The sequence below is a fragment of the Pinus tabuliformis genome, chromosome 1_2, assembly GCF_031772625.1.
Source record: "Pinus tabuliformis cultivar Carrire ecotype Pingquan chromosome 1_2, CPIR1, whole genome shotgun sequence".
Taxonomy (NCBI): domain Eukaryota; kingdom Viridiplantae; phylum Streptophyta; class Pinopsida; order Pinales; family Pinaceae; genus Pinus; species Pinus tabuliformis.
Window position 1 is genome coordinate 988,167,019 of NC_142298.1, and position 23,141 is coordinate 988,190,159.

General features: G+C 36.6%; 1 protein-coding gene across 1 annotated transcript; it reads right to left on the reverse strand.

The window, feature by feature from the left end:
- Nucleotides 1-21,300: 21,300 nt before the first annotated feature.
- LOC149209361 (uncharacterized) lies at nt 21,301-22,656 on the reverse strand. Its single transcript, XM_089398596.1, has 4 exons — nt 22,248-22,656; nt 21,940-22,139; nt 21,685-21,798; nt 21,301-21,579 (listed from the first exon to the last, which is right to left on the reverse strand). Exons 1-4 carry the CDS (start codon nt 22,654-22,656, stop codon nt 21,301-21,303), a joined length of 1,002 nt encoding a protein of 333 aa, XP_089254722.1.
- Nucleotides 22,657-23,141: the final 485 nt, after the last annotated feature.

Below are 23,141 nucleotides of genomic sequence, written 5' to 3' on the forward strand. Positions count from 1 at the left end.
TGTAATAAAGGGAAAATAATCTACCAAAATTAGCAATACAAGTGTGGATGTATTTATGTAATGTGAAGTAGGTACCATAAATTATGTATTTTAAATATGATCCAACATATACTTTTCACGGAATTAACATAATATGGTTAATTTATTGATGAAGACACCATCAATGTTTCGAGTTAGTGCTATTTGAGGAATTATATTTTGGTTACAACATTTTATGGATATATATTTCATTTTCTCTTACACAAATTGTCATTTAAAGCCTTTGGTGCTCCATATATAAATGCATTGCTTAGAAAAATTCTGAATAGCCACTACTAAAAATTTGAGGGATGATTTTCAGGCAACTAGGTTCTCAAGAATATGTTAATGCAACTATTTGTATTCATTCTTAAAAACACATAAACTTTCTTCCTCCTAAGCCTTGGCACTACTTATGTTGCCATGCAGTATGCCACATAGTTTACCAAGTAATTTTTTTCTAGACCATAGGTGTTAAAAGCACATGCTTATTCCTATGTTTATTAGTAAAAAGGCATACTACAAACATTTTTTACATTGCTATGAAAATGCTCAATACACCTACTGAAATTGTTAATAGGCATCTATGAAGGACCAATTTCAATAGGTGATGGAAGAGATTTTGAGTGTTATTATGAGAACAATGTTGGCTTGTTCCTTACTAATTTCAAATAAATTTACTATTTAAACAAAATTATTTTTATATTTCATACACTTTTTTAAAATAAAATAAAAAATAAAAACATATTGTTTCTCTTGAATTGTAGTACATAGATCAACTTGGGAGCACCCATGTTCTTTTTAAAAGAAATTATTTGGTTAAATTTAATCAAATGGAAATTTCCCACTTTCTTTTTAATAGAAATTATTTCGCTGAATTTCAAAAGTTTAAAAAACAATTAAGGTAATTTTTTCCGTATTGACATTAAAAGTAACAAATCCCTAACTTAATTTATCATAATAAATTTTAATATATGTATACTATTCTCTTAAAATTAAAATCTTTCTATAAATATACAATATAATTTCTTCACATTTACACTGAATCCATATTATTTATTTCAAATTTTATGGAATATTCATTACAAATTAAGATTTATGTAACTAGTGGAACTCCACAGAATACCATGAAATTATATTTGAAATGAAGACACGTATTTACATCAAAGAAGAGTTTCTAAAGCTTAACATTTTTTCATTCATGTATTTTAACATATAGATAGTAAACCATATTGTACTGCAATTTACAATTCTTTTTCCATCACATTATTGTTTGTTTGATCTCCTTCATAGTCTTAAGAATGTAAAAAAACAACCATGTATCTTTATTAGTGTCATTTTCATTCAACTTTAATGATCCCTAAAAGATTTAAAAGTGAAAAAATATGCATGTCTTATTAGTCCTTGCCATCTGGCAATGGCGAGGGACTATAGTAATCGAAAACCACGATGTTAATATTAGTTGAGCTGTCTGTGAGCTGTTTGTTACTGCCAGTTCATGGAGTAAAATGAAATTTTTTAGATGCATAGTGATTTACTATCTTATTTGGCCTCTTCCAGAGGCGGGGAGGCAAAAACTTAGGTTATATATATTTATGTTTTTCCTATCAATATTAGATCATTGATAGATCAACTTGATGTTAGCATTAATGCTAGGCATTTAATGCTTGGGATGTTCACTGATATCAAATTTTGTGGAGACAAACATTGTCTTATTTCATACATACAGGTGTAGACAGGTGGTCTGTGTGGCCTGCATGAAGATGTGCGTGGCGAGAGGAGAGGAGGGATGCTTGAAGATGTGCGTGGCCAAAGGAAACGAGGGCCTGCATGAAGATGCGTGTGGCCACATGAGGTCTCTATCAGAGTGGCGAGAGGAGGTCTCTATCAAAGTGGAGATTACCTTTCTCAGTAATAGTTTCTCTGCAACAGATACCATTACCTTTCTCCGCAACGGTTTCTCTGCAACAACTCTACAAACAATTTCTCTGCAACAACTATCTCTGCTACCATTACCTTTCTATGCAACAGTTTCTCTACAACAGCTATGGATACTGAATTCAAATGTCTCTGCAACAGCTATGGATACCGAATTAAGATGTAAATCGAATTCAAATGTAAGGATAATTACCTTTCTTTGTGGCTTCTGTAGCATACTACAGTCACATCAACAGCATAAGCAGTTGACCGAAATGATGACCCTGCAAACTTGCAGAAGCAAAGATGCACCCAAAGGCTCAGTTCGGTTGATATGTATCCAAAGGTAAGCTTCCTGTTGTCTATCATTATCCTCCTCGGCTTTACTCTTGTCTGCCCTTTCCTCTTCTTCATTCTTATTATGTGCTTCTGATATGCGTTGTCCTTGCTCAGAAGTAGGAGTGGTAGAGAAACCCTCTCGAAGATGAGATACAATGGATAGAGTCGACTGTGTTTCTACGGTGAGATACAATGAACAAGGTGAGATAAAACTGGAATGGTTACTAGCTATGGATATGAAAGCAAGGCGATGGAAGCTAGCCTCACGTCTTCGAAGAAGTTACTGCTAGTGGTGGATCTGGCTTTCGAATGTCATTTCCATTGCTCTTTCTAGTATCGGACTCCACTGCAACCAATATGTTATTCGAATCCCCATTTGTGGTAGAGTTGACACCAATTTGTTATTTTAATCCCCATTCATAGTAGAGTTGAACAATCCCAACTACTGCCCATAACTATTCTTAGGGAAATCATTTTTCTCATTTGTTACAATGAAATCCAGGCCATCGCCACCGTTTCCACTCTTGTTTTGTTTATCTTGACATGCTTCTGCTCCAACTTTAGCTGACTCTGAAGAGAGTATTCCAACAAGAGGTTTAGAAACAGTTCAAATGACAAACCCTCTTATGCGAGTAATAGCAGGAGCTGACTCGACTGAGCTACTCAACTGTGGATGTTGCGCTATTAGGCTAAAACCAGTGGGACCATCATCTTAGTCTTACCCCTGTCTCTTTCTTCCATCGGATTGCAACCAAGACTAGTTGTATCACAAGTATGCCTTCCAAAGCACTTCTTTACAAATCTAAAATGGTTTGGAAAGCACTTCTTTACAGATCTAAAATGGTTTGGAATGTCTTGCAAGAAATTTCCCAAAAAAAGAGTTTGTGTTACAATAGTGAGAAAACAATTCATGCAGGGCTTCTCTTCATCAACCAAAGGGCTCTTCAACCAGTCACATTGTCGTGTGCTTCTGCATATGTCATTATGGGCATGTGTCATGTGCTTCTGCATGTTTCAATATGTCCTACATTTTGTTAGAATTATGGCATTTCGAATTAAAAGCAAGATGATTAATTAACTTGTGACTACAGAGATTGATTATGGCTTGTTGATGTTCCTCTAGAGTGTTCGGGTCCATAATAGGATTAATCGGGACTTTTTTATTCTCTTGTATAGTATTTATATTATTTCCAATTCGTGGTAATGGAGCAAATATATTGAGATGGCTGCCCGCATACAGTTTAAGTGAGATGCCCGAAAAAAGGCATTAAGCTTGTCTAGTACTATCTGTTGCTTGATGAGTGTGACCCCGCAAACGTCAATAAGTAAGTTATCTGTGTACCTAAGGTAATGGACGTAAGGAGAGCGAGCTAAAAAATTATGCACCTGCATGCTTGATTCCTTACATTGAACTTACATACCAGTATCAGATAACAATTGTTGTATGACCACTATATGGGAATCGAAGCAAGCAGGTATCTGGATACATCTCAATAGGGTAGAAATAGTGAAAGCTTAAGTATAGATAAGCTTGTATCATATGGAACACTAATACATATACAATATTGGTATATCATGATAGTGTAACCAAGAGACTATCTAGACTGTATATAGTGTGGAGTAAGCACGTATTCAGTGTATTCAATCTCTGTGAATATGTTAAATCTCACATAGCCTTGTGTAAACACTTGAGATTACGGGACTAGTGACGATATACAAGCTAAAATGTCACAAGTAAGCTATACTAATTCAATATGATGTGAAGATTACTTATAATACGTCTGTTATCACTACTCTATGTAGATGCAGCTTATCCACAACCTATTCACTATAGTTACTATAGACTGGATTATTGAAGACACGGGATTCTGACAAAAATAGATAGGTGCTGGTGTTGAACTCATCTGCTCAACTAAGAGATCAAACTGAGAGATCAATGGGATTAGAAACAATGCATGCTCGAAAGGGAGATGAATGGGATTGGAAATAGCACATGCTCGGAAGGACGTAGGTTCTAAGTACTGTTTCTAGAACACAAGTTTCAGTCTTATGTTCCATTTAAGCCCGTTTTGACTCGTCATATTCCATCACGGTATTAGGGGACTGAGTGAGGGATCAAACCACGCAAGAAAGCTCGTCCTGCACCCATCTCCCTTCTACACAACAAGTAAATCATTTTGGGCTCTAGACCAATGGATATGTCCTCCAATGATGTATGTACTTTTTTGCGTTCCATAGAACACACTTATTGAGATCATGCTTAGTACAGAGCACGATGTTTGTCTCTTGTTGGGCCAGGCTGAACCCTCAGATATGCTTTGAGAAATGAACACAGACAGCATTGCTAGGACCTCTGCCTACTTGATGAAGACTTGATGTCAAATGGACAAATCACACTCTTCATTGCCTAGGAACAACTACAGCCAAACTATATTGGAAGGGTGGCTTGCTTGGGCTGGCACTTACACTTTGACCTTGAGTGTTTACCCGCTACCCACCTGCCTAGTCCCCTTTACCATTATGACCAACCCACCTGCTCTACTAACCTTTCATTCTGAACCTCACTTACCCAAACCTTGGAATGCCCCCAATATTATAGCGTTAATGGACCGGGTCTAGATGGACAGGCTAATATAAAGCATTCATAGGTCTAGAATCACACTTGCCATATTAATCTTAATAGGTTGGGAATGCTAGAGACTTCTCTTTCCGGACGGGAGAAACCAGCATGGCTTTGATATCTTGCTTCAGGGTAAGGGACGGAGTGGCATGCTTCTTATATTTTATATGTGTAATTACGATGTGGCGGAAAAGAGAAGCAAGCGGGTACCTTTGTTTACCCATATGTCAAGCGGGCGACCCCACCTCATCGCTGAGAAATCATAGGGTAGGGAAAGTCTATTTGCCTTGCCTACTCTTTTCAAAAAGGATGGGTCACCGAGTCCTAACCCAGTGTCTAAAGCCTGAATTTTCTTTACAGATAGCCCTACAACGCCTTCTCAAACCCTAACTTTCGCTTAGAAGCCTAATTTCCATAACTTTCCTTCTAGAGTTTGTATTAAACGCACCACTTTAATCTTTCAACAACACAGACATCATTATTCAACAACACTACCAGCACTATGAAATTGGGATGCTTCCTAAATTTTCTAACAAAATCCCCAAGGCAGGTATTAGCTGCCATGCAGCCTCCCTTGTTCATCAAGATTTCAATACCTTTAAAACGAGTTAAAAGCATGCTGATATCCTTCTCATAGTTTAACGAGAATGAGAAAAGAATAAGGTTGCAAGATATGTCTATCAAAGGTTCTCAATGTAGTTTTTTGAATAAGGCAACAACGCTATATTGGATTTTAATAAAAATTATAGGATTTAACTTTGGAAAAAAAATATTTCACTGATACTTGCAAAACAAGAAAAAAAAGAGAATAAAATTCTACAAAAATTTACTAATGAACCAAAGACTAATTTAGGTAGATATTTAATGATGCAAAAGTAAAAGTCTTCAAATTGTAGTAAAACCAGGACGAGGTTTTAGAGCTCATCACAAGGTTTCCAACAACGAAAATGCTTCCTCAATCTCAATTTGTATGTAACTGTCTTTTGAACAAGGCAACGGGGATATATTGGATTTTAATGAAAATTATAGGATCTAAGTTTGAAAAAAAATTTATTATACTAGATACTTGCAAAACAAGAAGAAAGGGAGAATAAAACTATAGAGGAATTTACTAATGAACCAAGGACTAATCTAGGCGTATCTCTAATGATGTAAAAGTAAAAGTCTTCAAATTTTAGTAAAACTAGGACCAGATTGTAGAGCTCATCACAAGCTTTCCAACAACACAAATTCCTCCTCGATCTCAATTCGTATGTGGAAGTTACACCCAATCAAAGTTTTTAGTCAAACTAAACAAAAATGACAAATTTAGCACAACACCAAATTCTTTTGGAGAAATATCAACTTTGACAATTCAGCCAAATTTAGAGGCTTGGAGGCTTAATTTACTAGAACACAAGATAAAAGAAGTGGCACCACTACGAACCACCAAAAATAATATCACTCTACTAAGTTAAGAACATGTTTAGTGGCCCAACAACATGGGGCCATGTGGCCCAATCAGATACTGCCGCATGGTACCCAACGAATGGTCGATTCAGACACAACCAACGTAGCTGACAACTTACGATGGATTTCAATAGTTAAAATTTCGATGATTCGTTTAAACAAAATTATGTTAAATATAACTTAACGATTATGGTTCTCAATGCATCTACAGTGAGCAGAACCGACAACTAACAGTTTAAAATATGGCAAACAGGTTTAGCCACATACCATATTAACAAAGTTTTATCGACTGGGGATTTGGTAAACAAAAAACCATTTAGTGGTGGTAACGTATTCAACGACTGTTTAAATAGGTTTAAACGTTGATGGTTATAGCTTATATGGTTTTCATCATATTAAATTAAACAGGCAATTAAGAAATACAGCGAGACCTAGTTCCAATGGTGGACTGTTTGCCATTATATATCATAGGTAATATTCATTTCCTTCCATGGAAGTGCAAACTCTCTCCTACAACTACTTCTGTACTGCTCTAAAATCTGGATTTCCTATGTAGTCTTCACTCATAATTTCATTAGCGAAAGGCTCAAGCTACATTATCACCCCAATTGTTGAAATCTTTATCACCGGTGGTCAACAAAGAATGTATGTGAATGTATGTTTGCTTATTTGTGGCTCCTTTCTTGTACTGGATTAATAGGTGAGAATCATTGTAAGAATCTCAGCAATTTATAATGTCTCACCTGTTGCATATTGCTCTTGATTTGTAGGTATTGAAGGACTTGAGGATCCATATATTCTTTTCTAGAAGATAGTGCCTCTATTTCTTCATCATTTGTACAAGTTTCACTAATATTCTTCTTCAAGTTGTAAAGTACTTCTATTGTCTCTAATCCCAGTTAGGGATAGAAGTTATTCGAAAAGACAAACGTGCAAAATTGACATTTAAATATGAAAATAAAAGAAAATGGGAGAAAAGGGATATGAAGAGGCAACCTTTTAATGCAAAGGAAAATTAGAGGAAAATGAAGGAAGAAAATAAAAGCATCAATGATAACAAGGCTTCATAGAAATTTCACAACTTTTGGTAGTTTAACTTTTGTTAGTGTTGGCTTTGGAATAGAGAGAGAAGAAAACAAGAAAAAAAAGGAAAGAAAACAAAGGAAGGCAAAGGAAACATCCTTCATTTTCAAAAAACAGGAGAAATAAAGACATGAATGTTCCTAAATTTTCAACAGAATCAAGGAGGTATGTGGCAGCCTCCCTTGTCATCAAGATTTCAATACCAAAGAGTTAAAAGCATGCTGATATCCTTCTCAATTTAACGAATTTTTAAAGAATAAGGTTGCAAGATATGTCTTCAAATAAAATGTAGTTTTTTTCCTTTTTTAATAAAAATTATAGGATTCAACTGAAAAAAAATATTTCAGAGAAACAAATCATAGAAAATTCTACAAAAATTTACTAATGAACCAAAGACTAATTTAGGTAGATATTTAATGATGCAAAAGTAAAAGTCTTCAAATTGTAGTAAAACCAGGACCAGGTTTTAGAGCTCATCACAAGGTTTCCAACAACGAAAATGCTTCCTCAATCTCAATTTGTATGTAACTGTCTTTTGAACAAGGCAACGGGGATATATTGGATTTTAATGAAAATTATAGGATCTAAGTTTGAAAAAAAATTTATTATACTAGATACTTGCAAAACAAGAAGAAAGGGAGAATAAAACTATAGAGGAATTTACTAATGAACCAAGGACTAATCTAGGCGTATCTCTAATGATGTAAAAGTAAAAGTCTTCAAATTTTAGTAAAACTAGCACCAGATTGTAGAGCTCATCACAAGCTTTCCAACAACACAAATTCCTCCTCGATCTCAATTCGTATGTGGAAGTTACGCCCAATCAAAGTTTCTAGTCAAACTAGGCAAAAATGACAAATTTAGCACAACACCAAATTCTTTTGGAGAAATATCAACTTTGACAATTCGGCCAAATTTAGAGGCTTGGAGGCTTAATTTACTAGAACACAAGATAAAAGAAGTGGCACCACTACGAACCACCAAAAATAATATCACTCTACTAAGTTAAGAACATGTTTAGTGGCCCAACAACATGGGGCCATGTGGCCCAATCAGATACTGCCGCATGGTACCCAACGAATGGTCGATTCAGACACAACCAACGTAGCTGACAACTTACGATGGATTTCAATAGTTAAAATTTCGATGATTCGTTTAAACAAAATTATGTTAAATATAACTTAACGATTATGGTTCTCAATGCATCTACAGTGAGCAGAACCGACAACTAACAGTTTAAAATATGGCAAACAGGTTTAGCCACATACCATATTAACAAAGTTTTATCGACTGGGGATTTGGTAAACAAAAAACCATTTAGTGGTGGTAACGTATTCAACGACTGTTTAAATAGGTTTAAACGTTGATGGTTATAGCTTATATGGTTTTCATCATATTAAATTAAACAGGCAATTAAGAAATACAGCGAGACCTAGTTCCAATGGTGGACTGTTTGCCATTATATATCATAGGTAATATTCATTTCCTTCCATGGAAGTGCAAACTCTCTCCTACAACTACTTCTGTACTGCTCTAAAATCTGGATTTCCTATGTAGTCTTCACTCATAATTTCATTAGCGAAAGGCTCAAGCTACATTATCACCCCAATTGTTGAAATCTTTATCACCGGTGGTCAACAAAGAATGTATGTGAATGTATGTTTGCTTATTTGTGGCTCCTTTCTTGTACTGGATTAATAGGTGAGAATCATTGTAAGAATCTCAGCAATTTATAATGTCTCACCTGTTGCATATTGCTCTTGATTTGTAGGTATTGAAGGACTTGAGGATCCATATATTCTTTTCTAGAAGATAGTGCCTCTATTTCTTCATCATTTGTACAAGTTTCACTAATATTCTTCTTCAAGTTGTAAAGTACTTCTATTGTCTCTAATCCCAGTTAGGGATAGAAGTTATTCGAAAAGACAAACGTGCAAAATTGACATTTAAATATGAAAATAAAAGAAAATGGGAGAAAAGGGATATGAAGAGGCAAAATTTTAATGCAAAGGAAAATTAGAGGAAAATGAAGGAAGAAAATAAAAGCATCAATGATAACAAGGCTTCATAGAAATAGTTCACAACTTTTGGTAGTTTAACTTTTGTTAGTGTTGGCTTTGGAATAGAGAGAGAAGAAAACAAGAAAAAAAAGGAAAGAAAACAAAGGAAGGCAAAGGAAGCATCCTTCATTAAAAAAAAAAGAAAAAAAAGAGAAATAAAGACATTGATGTATGTTGGGAAGTATTCAATAGAACAAGGACTCTGTGGCAGTCTCATCTTCGTCACAAGTCTTTGGAATCCAAAGAAGTGAGCACCCATATCACATCATTGCGCAATTCCTCGACTTCATTTTTAAATGACATACGCATGCTTATAGGAATTCACATAAAATTTGTATTTTTCCTTTTTTAATGAAGAAAGTAGAGGCTTCAATGATAAAAAGGCTTTAGAGAAACAAATCATAGCGTTCGCTGGTTTACATTTTGTCAATTTTGGCTTTGGACCAGATTAAGAGAGAGAAGCGAACAAGCAAGGAAAGAAAGACAACATAAAGTAAGACATTACCTCAATGTATTATAACAAAACTTGTTTCTAAATTAAGAATCTCCATAATAAAGTGGAGAGAAATATATAAAATTATATATATAGATAGTAATAATTTAATATAAACTAATAATTTAATTAGTGATCATTGTTTTATGAAATACTATTTATATTATAAGATTTAAAATTTAAATGCCTTAAAATATAAAAACTTCCAAAATACTTTTATTAGTCTATATCAACTGCATTAATTCTCTTACAAAATACTATACACCATATTGAAAAATTTGTTTGTCACTCAAAAACACAATAGGATCCTCTCATTTTGCTCGAAAGAATCGTCTTATATTCCTCTCTTCAAATGCAATAAACTCAAGGCACATTTCCCTATCCAACCGTTTAAATATGGTTTTATTTTAATAATTATTACTAAATTTGGTTTTGTGGTTGGAGAATGTATTTAGTGAAATTCTCTTATTGATTTTTTAAGGAAATCAATTATACAGTTATAAGTTATAAATGAGATTATAATTTTTACTTATTTAAAATATATTTTAATTATAAAAATAAGGTAAATATTTAAAAATTTGAATTTTTTAGTTATGAAAATTACATGCGTATCTATGTATATCTAGTAAATTTTAACAAAATTGCAAAATTAACTCCAATAAATACTTGCGTCATATTTTCAACGAATTTTTTATACACTCCCTTTATACAATTCCAAATTTCAACCCTACATAATAACTTTAGGAAAAAAGAAAACTTAACACAAAGTCTCTGCCCAAAAAGTTCCTTTCAGGATGTGTAGTTTTTGAATTTGTGAACTTGAGAAGCAACAGAGGGCAAATAAATTTAATTGTTTTATTTGAAAATGAGTTTTTTAGTGAGATTTTTTTGGAAGTTTTTCTAGTGGTTTTTTTGGGTCTCATTTCCCTAAAACTTGGTAGGAATTTATTGACATCACAAGTTTGATGGGTAACCCCTCCACAATCCATGTATTGTAGGAGTTTTCCAGGGTGCTGAATCCATATATAATAACACAAATCAAGATTTCAATCTCAAAATTTTTGAAAATATTCCAACACTAGAAATCCAAAAAATCACACTAAAAATAACTTGACGAATATTGATTATTTTGAAAACTACAATTTCCCTTAAGGCGAAATGAAACGTGCGTGAGTTTTTTATGTTGGAAAAAAAGGAAAAGCACGGTTATAAGATAAAAATATGCCAAACCACCGACGTGGGAGGAAAAGGATTTTGAATCGAGATGGTAAAACAAAATTGTGGAGATTTTCTATGGAAATGTTAAGGAGATTCAATCAGGTCCTATCATTCCAAATACCTGTACCACAAACATCTTCTAAGGAGATTCAATCAGGTCCTATCATTCCAAATACCTATACCACAAACATCTTCCAATAAATTTACAGATATTCAGTTTCCATTCGCTCAGTTTTGCATTTGTATTGATATCATCAAATTCACCTTCATTGGCTCCTGCGACAGAAAGTAGCATAGACTTTTATGGAAATTTTGAAAACTTCAAAGAAGAGGAGTAACTTGCCTGAAATTAATAGCCGTTAGTACATAATTAATACATAATGGAAGCTAATGGAATTTTGTCATTAGTACGTAATTAATAGCCTTACTCATAAAAGGCAAGATTGTTAAAAAAATTAAGTTAAGTGTTGTGTGTGAGGCTCATCCGTGAAAAGAAATCAAAAACTTTGATTTCCCTATTGAATTGTGATTAGTAGAGAGATTAATCTTGGGAAAGCAAAGGAGACTAGTATTAGTGAAAGCGAACTATAAATTGCGACATTGTTTTTCCCTTTCTCTTTAAACAAACTAGAAACAAGCAAAGTTGCAAGCTAAGAGACAACAATTTCAATGATCTCGATATAATTCTATATAATGCAGTCATCTAACCCAATCAACTGAATCACTCTACATTGAAAATGCATTTGTCAAAATCAAAGAAAATCCGCAACAACTGCCACCAACAATAACATTTAGGTATCTCCAATTTAAGAATTGAAGAAATATGAAACTTATATAGTATAGAGCCACCCCAAATTATTGCATGATCTAATATGATCATATGTTAAACTGAAGTAGAATTGATTATTGCCATCATTGAACCAAATGTTAACTTTAAGTGCTTTTAACCGTGAGAATCGATTGAAAAGGAAAGACTTTACGACAAGTGAGAAACATAAGAAAGATGTAAATAGAAGTGAAAAACAGCGAAAACACAGTGATACAAGGCAACAAGATTGATTACAGAGTTTGTCCCTGATGGACTATGTCTTCGGGTCCGCTTTCAAGATGGGCGACCACTTTATTAGGATTGAATCTGAGGAGGGTGATTACATAACAAATTAACCAGATTGATTGTGCACGCAAGAACTTCTGGTCACCATCATAAGAAATCTCTCTGAAAGATCTTTCCAATGCCTGTCATGGTTCCCAATTCTGACTCCCGATGCTATTGTTAAGTTGAAAACAAAACAACCTATGTTCTCGAAAATCTGCACACAAAACTCAAAAACCTCTTTTCCTCTTCAATGAACCAAACTCTCACTTTATAACCTTGCAAATACACTCTAACCTCAGTTTCCCAACTTTAGAATGCATGTGCTAATTCTAGGGATGAGTTTAGGGTTTTAGGTTTAGTGAATTAATGTCACATAGTGTCATTAGGCCTAGGTGTAATTAAATTATCAAAATTTAATTTTAAAAACCCACTTCGCACCTTATAATAACTCAAAATCGTTAGCCGTCATGTCACCAGGCGAGAAAGTGTTGACATCACATGTGAATGGTGAGTTGACCCCGCGGTTAGGGCTCCGCTAGTTCCGGTAACTGCCAGCGATGCTTGCGACCTGTCACATGACCTATAACCATTGGTTTCCACATGGTTATCCTGGACCTCCGACACTTGCTTACCCATAGCTGTTATCTCCCGTATTCGCTCACATATCATAGTTTACTCCACCACGGTGAGGCTAACCCTCTGCGGTTTAGAGCCTACGGAGTACTTATTAACACTTTTGTTTTGTATTAAAGCCCAAAAGGGTTTTAGAATTAGGAAAAGAAGTTTTGAAATCAATTTTTAGGTTCTAGGTATAGTTTTAAGTCTTTAGGTGTTTTATTGGGTTTGTACCTTAGCTTTCTAAGGCTAGGTTTCTTAACATAAGTTTTAGATAATGTCTTAGGTTTAGTTTTAGAACTAGCTTAGGTTAAAGGATCTATTTGGTTTTGATACAAAAACCCATGTACACCTCTTCATCACAAAGCGACATTATCAACATCATATGATGAAAAACCCATGTTGACAACCAAACCCCGACGAAACTGAGGACAAACCCATGTCAACAACCAGGTACAAAACAGTATCCTCTGAATACCATGAAAACCATATCAACCATTGACATCATCAAACAACCATAACATCACTATTGAAGCTGAAGATATCAGACACTGAATGCTAACGACGAATATTGGCGAAGCTGATAAAGTTCAAGACCTCATTGACCAATGATCATTTGACGATCAGTTCGATGTTGAACCACTGAAGACTCTGCTCATGTTGGACTAACAAGATCCTCCCAGATCACTGCACAAATGGGCGGATCGATGTTTAATTTAAATTTACAGACTAAGAGCGGGATACAACTCTTTAATGTAGTTGCAGTGTTACAAGAGCCAAACTTCTAAATAAGAGGCCCATAGTTGCAATGTTAGGTTACGAGACTCAAACTTATACATAGGAGGGCCTATCAGTCAAATGTGTACGTATTGAGGAAAAAACTTACATACAGTACCACCAATAAGAAGTGGGTGGAAAAATGTGTATCCCAAGTTCAACTCTAAGAAACTCTAAGAGGAGCCATCTGAGCTTCGTCGCTTCTGCTTTAGATGTGGGCATTTTAGTAAACATAACTTATATTTGAAGTCCTTCAAAGGTCCAACCGAATTGCCAATTTACATCAACGACGTTATAGGAAGTGATCGTTGCTCCATCGCTAGTGGTGACATGGAAAGAGAGACTCTGCCCATTCAAATAGGAGTTGTCTGCCAATTTTATCCCAAGTTGAGGGGCATTGCTTCCCCACCAGTGTTGGAACCTTTTGATGAAAACAACTTCCACATCCCGTGCACTTCCAACCTTGGTAATGAGCACACAAGTAATATATATATAATTATAGTTTTATTGAAAAAATGTTATTCTAACCCTCATCTTATATATTTTCTTAAAATATTAAAACATAAAATTAAAATAACATATAATTTTTTTATTTTATTTAAAAACCCAATAGAATAGAATATTAAAATTTAAATTAAAATAATATATATACATTTATCATATATTTAATTCTATTTAAAAAATATCCTTGTAAACCCTAGCTACCAAGTTCGGCCGTACTGGCCAGAAAAATTCGGAAATACGGCAGTACGATTCGATTCGGTCGCAAATTCGGAAATTGGAATTCGGTACGGTTTTTTTTTTAAATAAATTTTTTATATTAAATTTTTTTTTATAATAAACCTTAAATGGTAGGTTAAACTTATTAACTTATTACAATGATGATGGATGGAATTTGGTAAATAAAAAATTTTATATTAAAAAAAATTATAATAAACTGTAAATGGTATGTCAGGAATATTACAGTTATGATGGAATTTAGTAAAATGGTATGTTAAGAATATTACAATTATGATAAACTGTAAATGGTATATTAAGAATATTATAATTATAATGGAATTTAGTAAAATGGTATGTTACTAATATTACAATTATGATGGAATTTAATAATAAAAAAAAATTATTAGTATAAAATTTAATATTTAAAAATAGAAATTTCTATATTATTTAATTAGGTAAAAAATTGTTGATATAAAATTTAATATTTAAAAATAGAAATTTCTATGTTATTTAAAACATAAATCTTATATTAAAAAAAATTACATTTACTATTTAATTTGGTAAAGATTTTTGTTAATATATATATATATATATATATATATATATATATTAGATATTAAAAAAGTATAGTAAATAGTAAATTGCATATTAAAAAAGTTATAGTTGTAAAAAGCAATAAATTATATATTAAAATATAGCAAAAAATAGTAAGCTTATACGTGTTAAAAATAATAAATTCCTATAACAAAGAAAAATAAATTCTTATTTATAAATATTTATAAAATATGTAGTCTCCAATTTTTTCTATTTGAATTTTATACTTCCCCTATTTCCCATTAGTAACAAAATCGAAATGATGAATTAAAGTTGGGGTGTGTTTCTCCCTTCCTCTCTGTTGGGGTGTGTTTCTCCCTTCCGGTCTGTTTTGAATTGAGTAGAATGCATATCTGGACTAACAAAATCTACGCTGTAAACAACTCTTTGAAAGTGTGTTTTACTGGAAACACTAAATCTACAAGGAGAGAATTATGTTTTTTTAGTTATTAATTAATAATGTCGTTATTTTTTTTTTAATTTTTAAGGGTTATATTAAAATTTAGGATTTGAGAATATGATTTTTTTTCTTTTAAATATATATTAGAATATAGATTTTTTTTTTTTATTTAAAAATAATTTAATTTTGAAAGATCTCCATGTCATGTCTCTATAACTCAGGAATTAAATTTTTTTTTACATGTATAAATATACTCCTAATGTTCTACATGCCCGAGGCTATCTATGGATTAAATTTACAGTTATTCACCCTACGTTGTTTATTCATAACACTATTCCACTGCATTTAAGGGTTGGAGTACTGCGTCTCAACTCTATTTAAATATCTATGTATGGTTCGGACACATGCTGCCCACGCGGCATTTGTTCCGAAGGTAACTTTCTATTCCCCTCCAGCCATCACGTGGCAACCCTATCCGATACTCTGTGAAATAATACCTACTCTGCTTCGTACTGTATGAGGCCGGCAGGCTGATCCGGATCACCTTGCATCAATGGTGGAGAGAGCACTTTGTAATTGAACGATGGCAGATCATCCCCGCGGGCTGGCGCCTAAACTAATGCATGCCTTGGGTGACGGAAATCATTTGTTCGGGAAGTTTCCTGTGGCTTTGCTCTGGTTCAGTCTAAGCAGCCCATTCCAGAGATCCCAGCTCGCATACCTCACTCCAGTGCCGGAGGATTCGATCCCTAACCCCTGAGGTAAACAGACACACTGTGCTAAGTTCCTTCTATACTCTTATGGCCGTGCGCTCCTTTCGATTACTGATAAACTCCTATTTGGCTCATGCAACATGCATTTGCAAGGTTATCCTGCATTGGGGTACCTCTGCTACACTAGAACGAGTGCAGTTCTTTCGTTGTCTGGTGCTTCCTTTAGTGGTAAATGTCTTACTGAAGGACAAGGACAACTTCCTTGAGTTTTGATTTTATTGCAGTTGTATTATTACTACTGTTGACTAACGTTATGCTGTTCAGTTGCTCCTTATACAGGCTAGGCATCCGCTCCTCACATGGCCTAGCACTAAGGTAAAACTCACCACCGTTCTGGATCCCAGGTATGAGAACTATTGGCCGCGGCTATGTCTGGATTCGCTTCTGAGCTTTTCCTTGGGTTTAGAGGAGGGTAACCCTCCAGGTCTTTTTATTTTGGATGAACAAGGTATGGAGGACTGTTTGTTTCCCCACACTCTAGTGTCGTGGGCAAGACTAATGTAATTTAACTTTAGAATTTTGAATGTCCAACCGCAATTTCCTTTGCTCGGACTAATGTGACTGTATGTAAATTTTAACGCACACCTGGCTCTTTTGTCACGGCGTGCTAAGCTTCTTGCTTACTGGACTGTAATTGTTGAAAAGGGTTTACTGTTTCTTCTTAATCAGCGGTATATATATATATTTTTCGTCTATGCTTGTTATGGTTACCGCTCCGCGGCTTCTCTGTACAGGAAAATTATAATTCGTTTTGCTTAATGAACACAGTGTTGCACAACTTTTTGCCAGGTCACATTTCTGTTTAGATCATAAATGTATATAGTTATATATTGTCTTTATGATTTGTCTGAAGCGGTTTTCCCTAAGCATATTACTTCCCTTATGGAGAGGGCCCGAGCCCTGCCCCTCAAATTCTGTATTTTTTTTACTAAATTCCTGATGTTTTACCACGCTAGCATTCCTTGTTGCTGGGAGGAAATTAAACATGGAAAGACATTATCCTTATCAATCTATTGCCCCGTTTTATGCCTTACCCGATTTTTTTCTTTGGGGTTCCTCCACTGATTAGATGATATTCACGGAGCGGGTCTCAGCCACGCCACCCGGCTTACTATTCCTTATTTCAGAGGAATTACTCAACCGCTCCTTAAACACCTGTAACAGTCTTTTTTAGTTAGAGTCGCTACAGTTTTGTGGCTACTTAGACACGGTGATAATATTCTTTTTTTATATAGCTATACTTATGTCTCTTAAAGGAAGAGCTCAGCCCAAAAGCCACAAGTCTTAATGTGTATTTCCGGACTTTGATGGATTCTATTCACTCGTCTAATCCCAAGGTTACTTATGCATTTACACAGTTTTGTCACCGTTGCCCTCTACTGTCTCCCTGGGGCAACTGGCCTTACTTTCCTAGACTTTCTAGGGGATTCTCTCTCCTCTATTCACTTTCGCTCGAAGAAGGGTATTTCATGTGGTAAAACCTGCCTCGACAAGTTCAGTTTGACAACCCTCACCAATCACTATTAATGCCAAACTACCAGCTTGTCCTCAAACCCGGCTTTTATGAAAGGAGTTGGTCTAACAGAAACAGTTTCTGTACCATTCTGGGTTGTCCCACTACCTGAGACGTACTACCACTAATTACCCCGTCAACAGTTTAGATGAAGAGCTACCCGCCCTTCCTATTCTCTTTTCGTGTTAATGTAAAACAATACGCATTGCACTTCTTTTAAGGAACTGCAATCTTCAGAAAATTAAACAGTTCCTTTCTTTCATTTAACTCAAGTCATGACCACATACCTGTGCCACTGTAAATTCACTTTCTTCCTCTGCTCCAAGCTAGAATCACCTCTGCTGTTCACAGCTAGTCTACCACCCGTCCTTGAGACTGTCTTTCAAGACCAATCTCCCCCCCAGCTGACTCAAAGACTACAGTCTTTGCAGGTTTCCTGCGCTCTGCGCTCTTACCATCTGATCATCACCAGACGTGGTAAGTCCCCTCATTCCACACTGCCTGTCCTCTACAGCACAGTGACCTCTTTTTCCTCTTCCTCCCTTTTTCCTGGAATCCATTCCACGGTTAGGGAGGGGAAAAGTGGTTAGGGTTTTCTTGCAACCGTTTCTTTATTATATATATATTTTTAATTATGTTAACTTCTCTTCCTCAAAAGTTACATAACATTCCTATTACTAGGAAATCATTCCTCATTTCCATTTTCTGAAAAAAAAAAATATTAATTAATTCATGCAACAGATAAAAATCATCATCCCTTTATTTGTGTCCTTTTGACTGAGGTAAATAAAAATATTTACAATAATCTGGGGATATGACATCTCCCCCTCCTGAAATTAGACATTGTCCCGATGTCCTTCGGTACCAAACAGCCCTGGGTATGCCTGTTTCATAAGTTCTTCGTCCTCCCAAGTGGCCTCATCAGGCCCAAAGTGCTGCCACTGCACTTTAACTTGGGTAATATCCCGCTTCCATAGCGTGACTTCTCTCCGATCGAGAATGCTCAGTGGTTCAACCTGGATTTCTCCTTCCAGTTCTACCTGCAACATGCAACATCCTGAGTCAGTTTTCTGTTAAGAGAAAACATTTAGATTGATTTGTCAGTGATAATTCTCACCTGAATCTCCTGCCAATTAATCACATGTTTAGGATCATAAACATATTTTTTTAACACGGAGACATGAAAGACGTTGTGGACTCGTATGTGACTGGGTAGAGCGAGCTGGTAAGCCACCGGCCCGATTCTTGCCAAGATCTGAAATGGTCCACAGTATCGAGGTGCCAACTTAGTGCACCCGCTCCACTGTAATGTGCTCCTTTTGGCTCAAATTCACACATACACGTGATCACCGACCTGATACTCCTTAAACCTCCTTTTTCGGTCAGCGAAATTCTTTTGCCTGTCCTGAGCTGCCTTCAGATTAGATCGTACTTTTTTAACCAATTCTTCCATTTCCTTAAGCATTTCCAGACCTAACATCAATCTGTCTTCCGGTCCACTCCAACTTGAGGGGGTGCGGCACTTCCGTCTGTACAATACCTCGAAAGGGCTCATCTGTAAGGATGTGTGGTAGCCGTTGTTGTATGCAAACTCAACCAAGTGCAGATAATCCTCCCACTTGGTTGGTTGCTGCATCACATATGCCCTTAACATATCCTCCACCACTTGATTCACCCGTTCGGTTTGCCCGTCAGTCTGAGGGTGATAAGCTGTGCTGAAGTTCAGCTGAGTCCCCAATTCTTCAAACAATGTTTTCCAGAAGACGGATGTGAATTTCACATCACGATATGAAATTATCGTTCTTGGTAACCCATGCAGCTTAAATATATTTTGCATGAACACATGAGTGATCTGCACAGCTCTGTATGTAGATTGCACTGGTATAAAATGTGCTGACTTACTTAGCTTGTCCACCACCACCATGATGGAGTCATTATTTTTCTTTGACTTAGGCAACCTAGTGATAAAGTCCATGGAGATGGTTTCCCATTTCCATTCCGGAACGGGTAACGGTTGTAGTAAACCGGCAGGATGTTGGTGTTCTGCTTTAATTTGCTGACATTCTAGACATCGAGCCAAGTAACCAGCCACGTCCTTCTTCATACCCAGCCAATAGTATTCCTTTCGAAGTGCAGTGATCATCTTTTGATAGCCCGGGTGTCCAGCGTAATGGCTCTTATGATACTCGTCCATTATCAGATTTTTAATATTATCTTGATTGGGCACAAACAACCTTCCTTTATAATATAACATTCCAACAGCATCCAAAGCATAATTCGGTTGTTTTTCTTTGCTGGACGGTTGCTGCACTTGCTGTTTTATCTGCTGATAAACAATGTCTTGTTTGGCTGCCTTGTTAATTATTTCCCCGAAGGGGCTTTTCCCTTCACTGCAAGAAATCTCGTATAAGCATTGCAACTTTCGACTCAAAGCGTCTGCCACCCGATTCTCTTTTCCCTTTAAATGTTTGATCTCAAAATCAAATCCGCTTAGGAAATCCACCCACCGTGCTTGCCTTGCATTTAGGGTGGGCTGGCTAAAATAATTGGTCAGACTGTGGTGGTCTGTCAATAACAGAAATTTCCTCCCCATAAGATAATGTTGCCACATTTTCAGGGCATGAATTACAGCTGCCAATTCTAGATCGTAAGCAGAATATTTCTGCTCATGCTCTTTTAATTTCCTGGATTCGTATGCTATCACTTTTCCTTCCTGTGTTAACACACCACCTATCCCTTCCTTACTTGCGTCCGTGCACACTACATATTCCTTGTTGGGATCAGCTATACTCAGAATAGGTGCCGTAGTGAGTAAATGTTTGAGTTGGTCAAAACTCCGTTGGCACTCAGGGGTCCACCTGAAAATTCTTCCCTTTTTCTGCAAGGAGGTGATTGGATAAGCTACTCTTGAAAATCCCTCAACGAACCGTCTGTAATAGCCTGCTAAGCCCATGAAAGACCGGATGTCCGCCACATCCTTGGGTACCGGCCATTCCATAATGGTCCTTATCTTTTCGGGATCCACGGTGACCCCATCTTTAGTGATGATGTGGCCTAAATACTGTATCTGCTCTTTAAAGAATTCACATTTACTGAACTTAGCAATAATTGGTGTTCTCAGAGGGTCTGCAACACTATTCTGAGGTGCTCCTGATGCTCCTCCATAGTCCGAGAGTAGATCAATATATCGTCAATAAAGATCAGTACAAATTTGTCCAAATATCGATGAAACACACTGTTCATCAGACACATAAAGGTGGCAGGGGCATTGGTTAACCCGAAGGGTAATACCACAAACTCATAGTGGCCATACCGAGTCCTAAAAGCTGTCTTAGCTATGTCCTCCTCTTTAATCCGGATTTGATGGTACCCCGATCGCAAGTCAATCTTTGAGAAAACTGTTGCTCCCCTTACCTGGTCAAACAGTTCATCTATGCGGGGTAGGGGGTACTTATTTTTAATTGTCAATTTGTTTAATTGGCGGTAGTCCATACACATACGGAGGGTCCCGTCCTTTTTCTTAACAAACAGTACCGGGGCTCCCCAAGGAGACACACTGGGGCGTATGTACTTTTTATCTAGCAGCTCCTGTAACTGCATTTTCAACTCTGTCAATTATGGTACGCTCATTCTATAAGGTGCTCGGGAGACTGGGGCTGCTCCTAGCACTAGTTCGATGGTAAAATCTATGTCCCTTTTAGGTGGCAGTCCAGGAATCTCTTCCGGGAACACATCGGAAAATTCTTGTATCACAGGAATATTCTCCAATAAAGCTATTTTGTCTTTTGCGTTGGCATACCCCACTTGAATGCCATAAATCTGACACCCTTTTCTAACGCATTTGGCTAACTGTGAGGCAGTTATGGGCCGAATCTGCACTGGCCGCTTAATTCCCTGCATCTCTTGTTTTATTCCAAGTTCATCCTTATAACTGATAGTCTTGGTTTTACAATTAATTATGGACCAGTGTTTTTCTAACCAGTCCATACCAATCAATACGTCGTATGAGCCAAGGGGAAGCACATTTAAATCTGTTGTAACAGACTGTCCTGCTATCTTTAAAGGGCAGTTTTTGACCTTAGCCGTTACTCGTCTTTTTTCTCCCGTTGCCAACTGAACTAGCCAAGGGTCCCTAAACTTAACTGGTTGCAGCTTACATTGCTCCACGATTCTAGGACTAATATAACTTAAAGTTGCACCAGGGTCAATTAAAACAGTTACAACAAGGTCTAAGAGTTTACCTTCAAATTCCACCATGGTCGGCTGGTACTCCGCCTGGCAGTCTTCCAACGCGGCATTAATCTTTGGCAGACTCCGTCCTACATTGCCGACTGTAGAGGCTTCATAAACCTGGGAAACCTGTTCTTCTCCTTTTCGCTGAGGACAGTTTTTCACATAATGGGGTCCACCACAACCCCAACATTGCACTAGGGGCCTTGCTGTCCCTTCGTTATCTACCCTCCCGGTTTGTTCATTGATCCTGGACTCATTAGGGGGCTTTAACTAGAGGGTATTCTTTTGTGAGTTCCTACTGTTTTTCCCTTTGGCAAATCCTTTGTTACCTCCACTGCGATTACCTTTAGTACTTCCAGCCAGCTTGCTGCTCCTCTTATCGACCCATTTCTTACCCAGATTATCCCCCTTCTGCTTACTCTGCTGGTAGCAAATTCTAGCTTTGCGTATAGCCTCGTCCATCGTCTTTGGGTTGTCAAATTTGATTCTCTCCCTCATACTTGCAGGGAGACTACTGACAAATCTCTGCACTTTTGCTTTCTCTTCTCGTATATAGGGCACGTAACAGAGTAAGGAGGTAAAACGAGTAATGAATTTATCCATAGTTTGCTGCCCCAAATGAACGTCATGAAATTCTCTGGCCTTCTCGTCATAGAAGCGCTCGGTCAGGTACCTTTCCTTAAAATATCTTTGAAATTTCTCCCAGGTGATATTCTGTTCACTTACTCCTTTTACCATCTTAACTTCCTCCCACCACAAGGTGGCCTTTCCCTGTAATTGGAAAATGGCCAACCGTGCCTTGAGGTTGTGATCGTACTCATACAGCTGGAAGTATTTGTTCATATTGATCAGCCAGGCCTCCACTGCTTCCTCCTGTTCTCCGTCAAAGTGCGGTGGCTTGATTTTACGGAATTCCCCTTGCAACTCTATCCATTGCCTTTTGGATGTCTACTGCTCGGAGGCATTATCCGAGCGTTCCTCTTCCCTACCCTCTGATTCTTCGGGCTCTGTGTGGGGATTCTGTTCTCCTGACATTCTTTGCTGCTCAGCACTAGGATTTGGTGGCTGCTGATTCTGTCTGTCGGATAAGCTTTTGATGATCCTTTCCTGCTCCATAGTTAACCTGGCATTATCTTCCCGTAAACAGGCCATTTCATGTTTCAGCTCTTGTACTGTCTCCAAAATCGCCTGATTGGTATTGCGCGCCTCCTCACCCAGCTGTA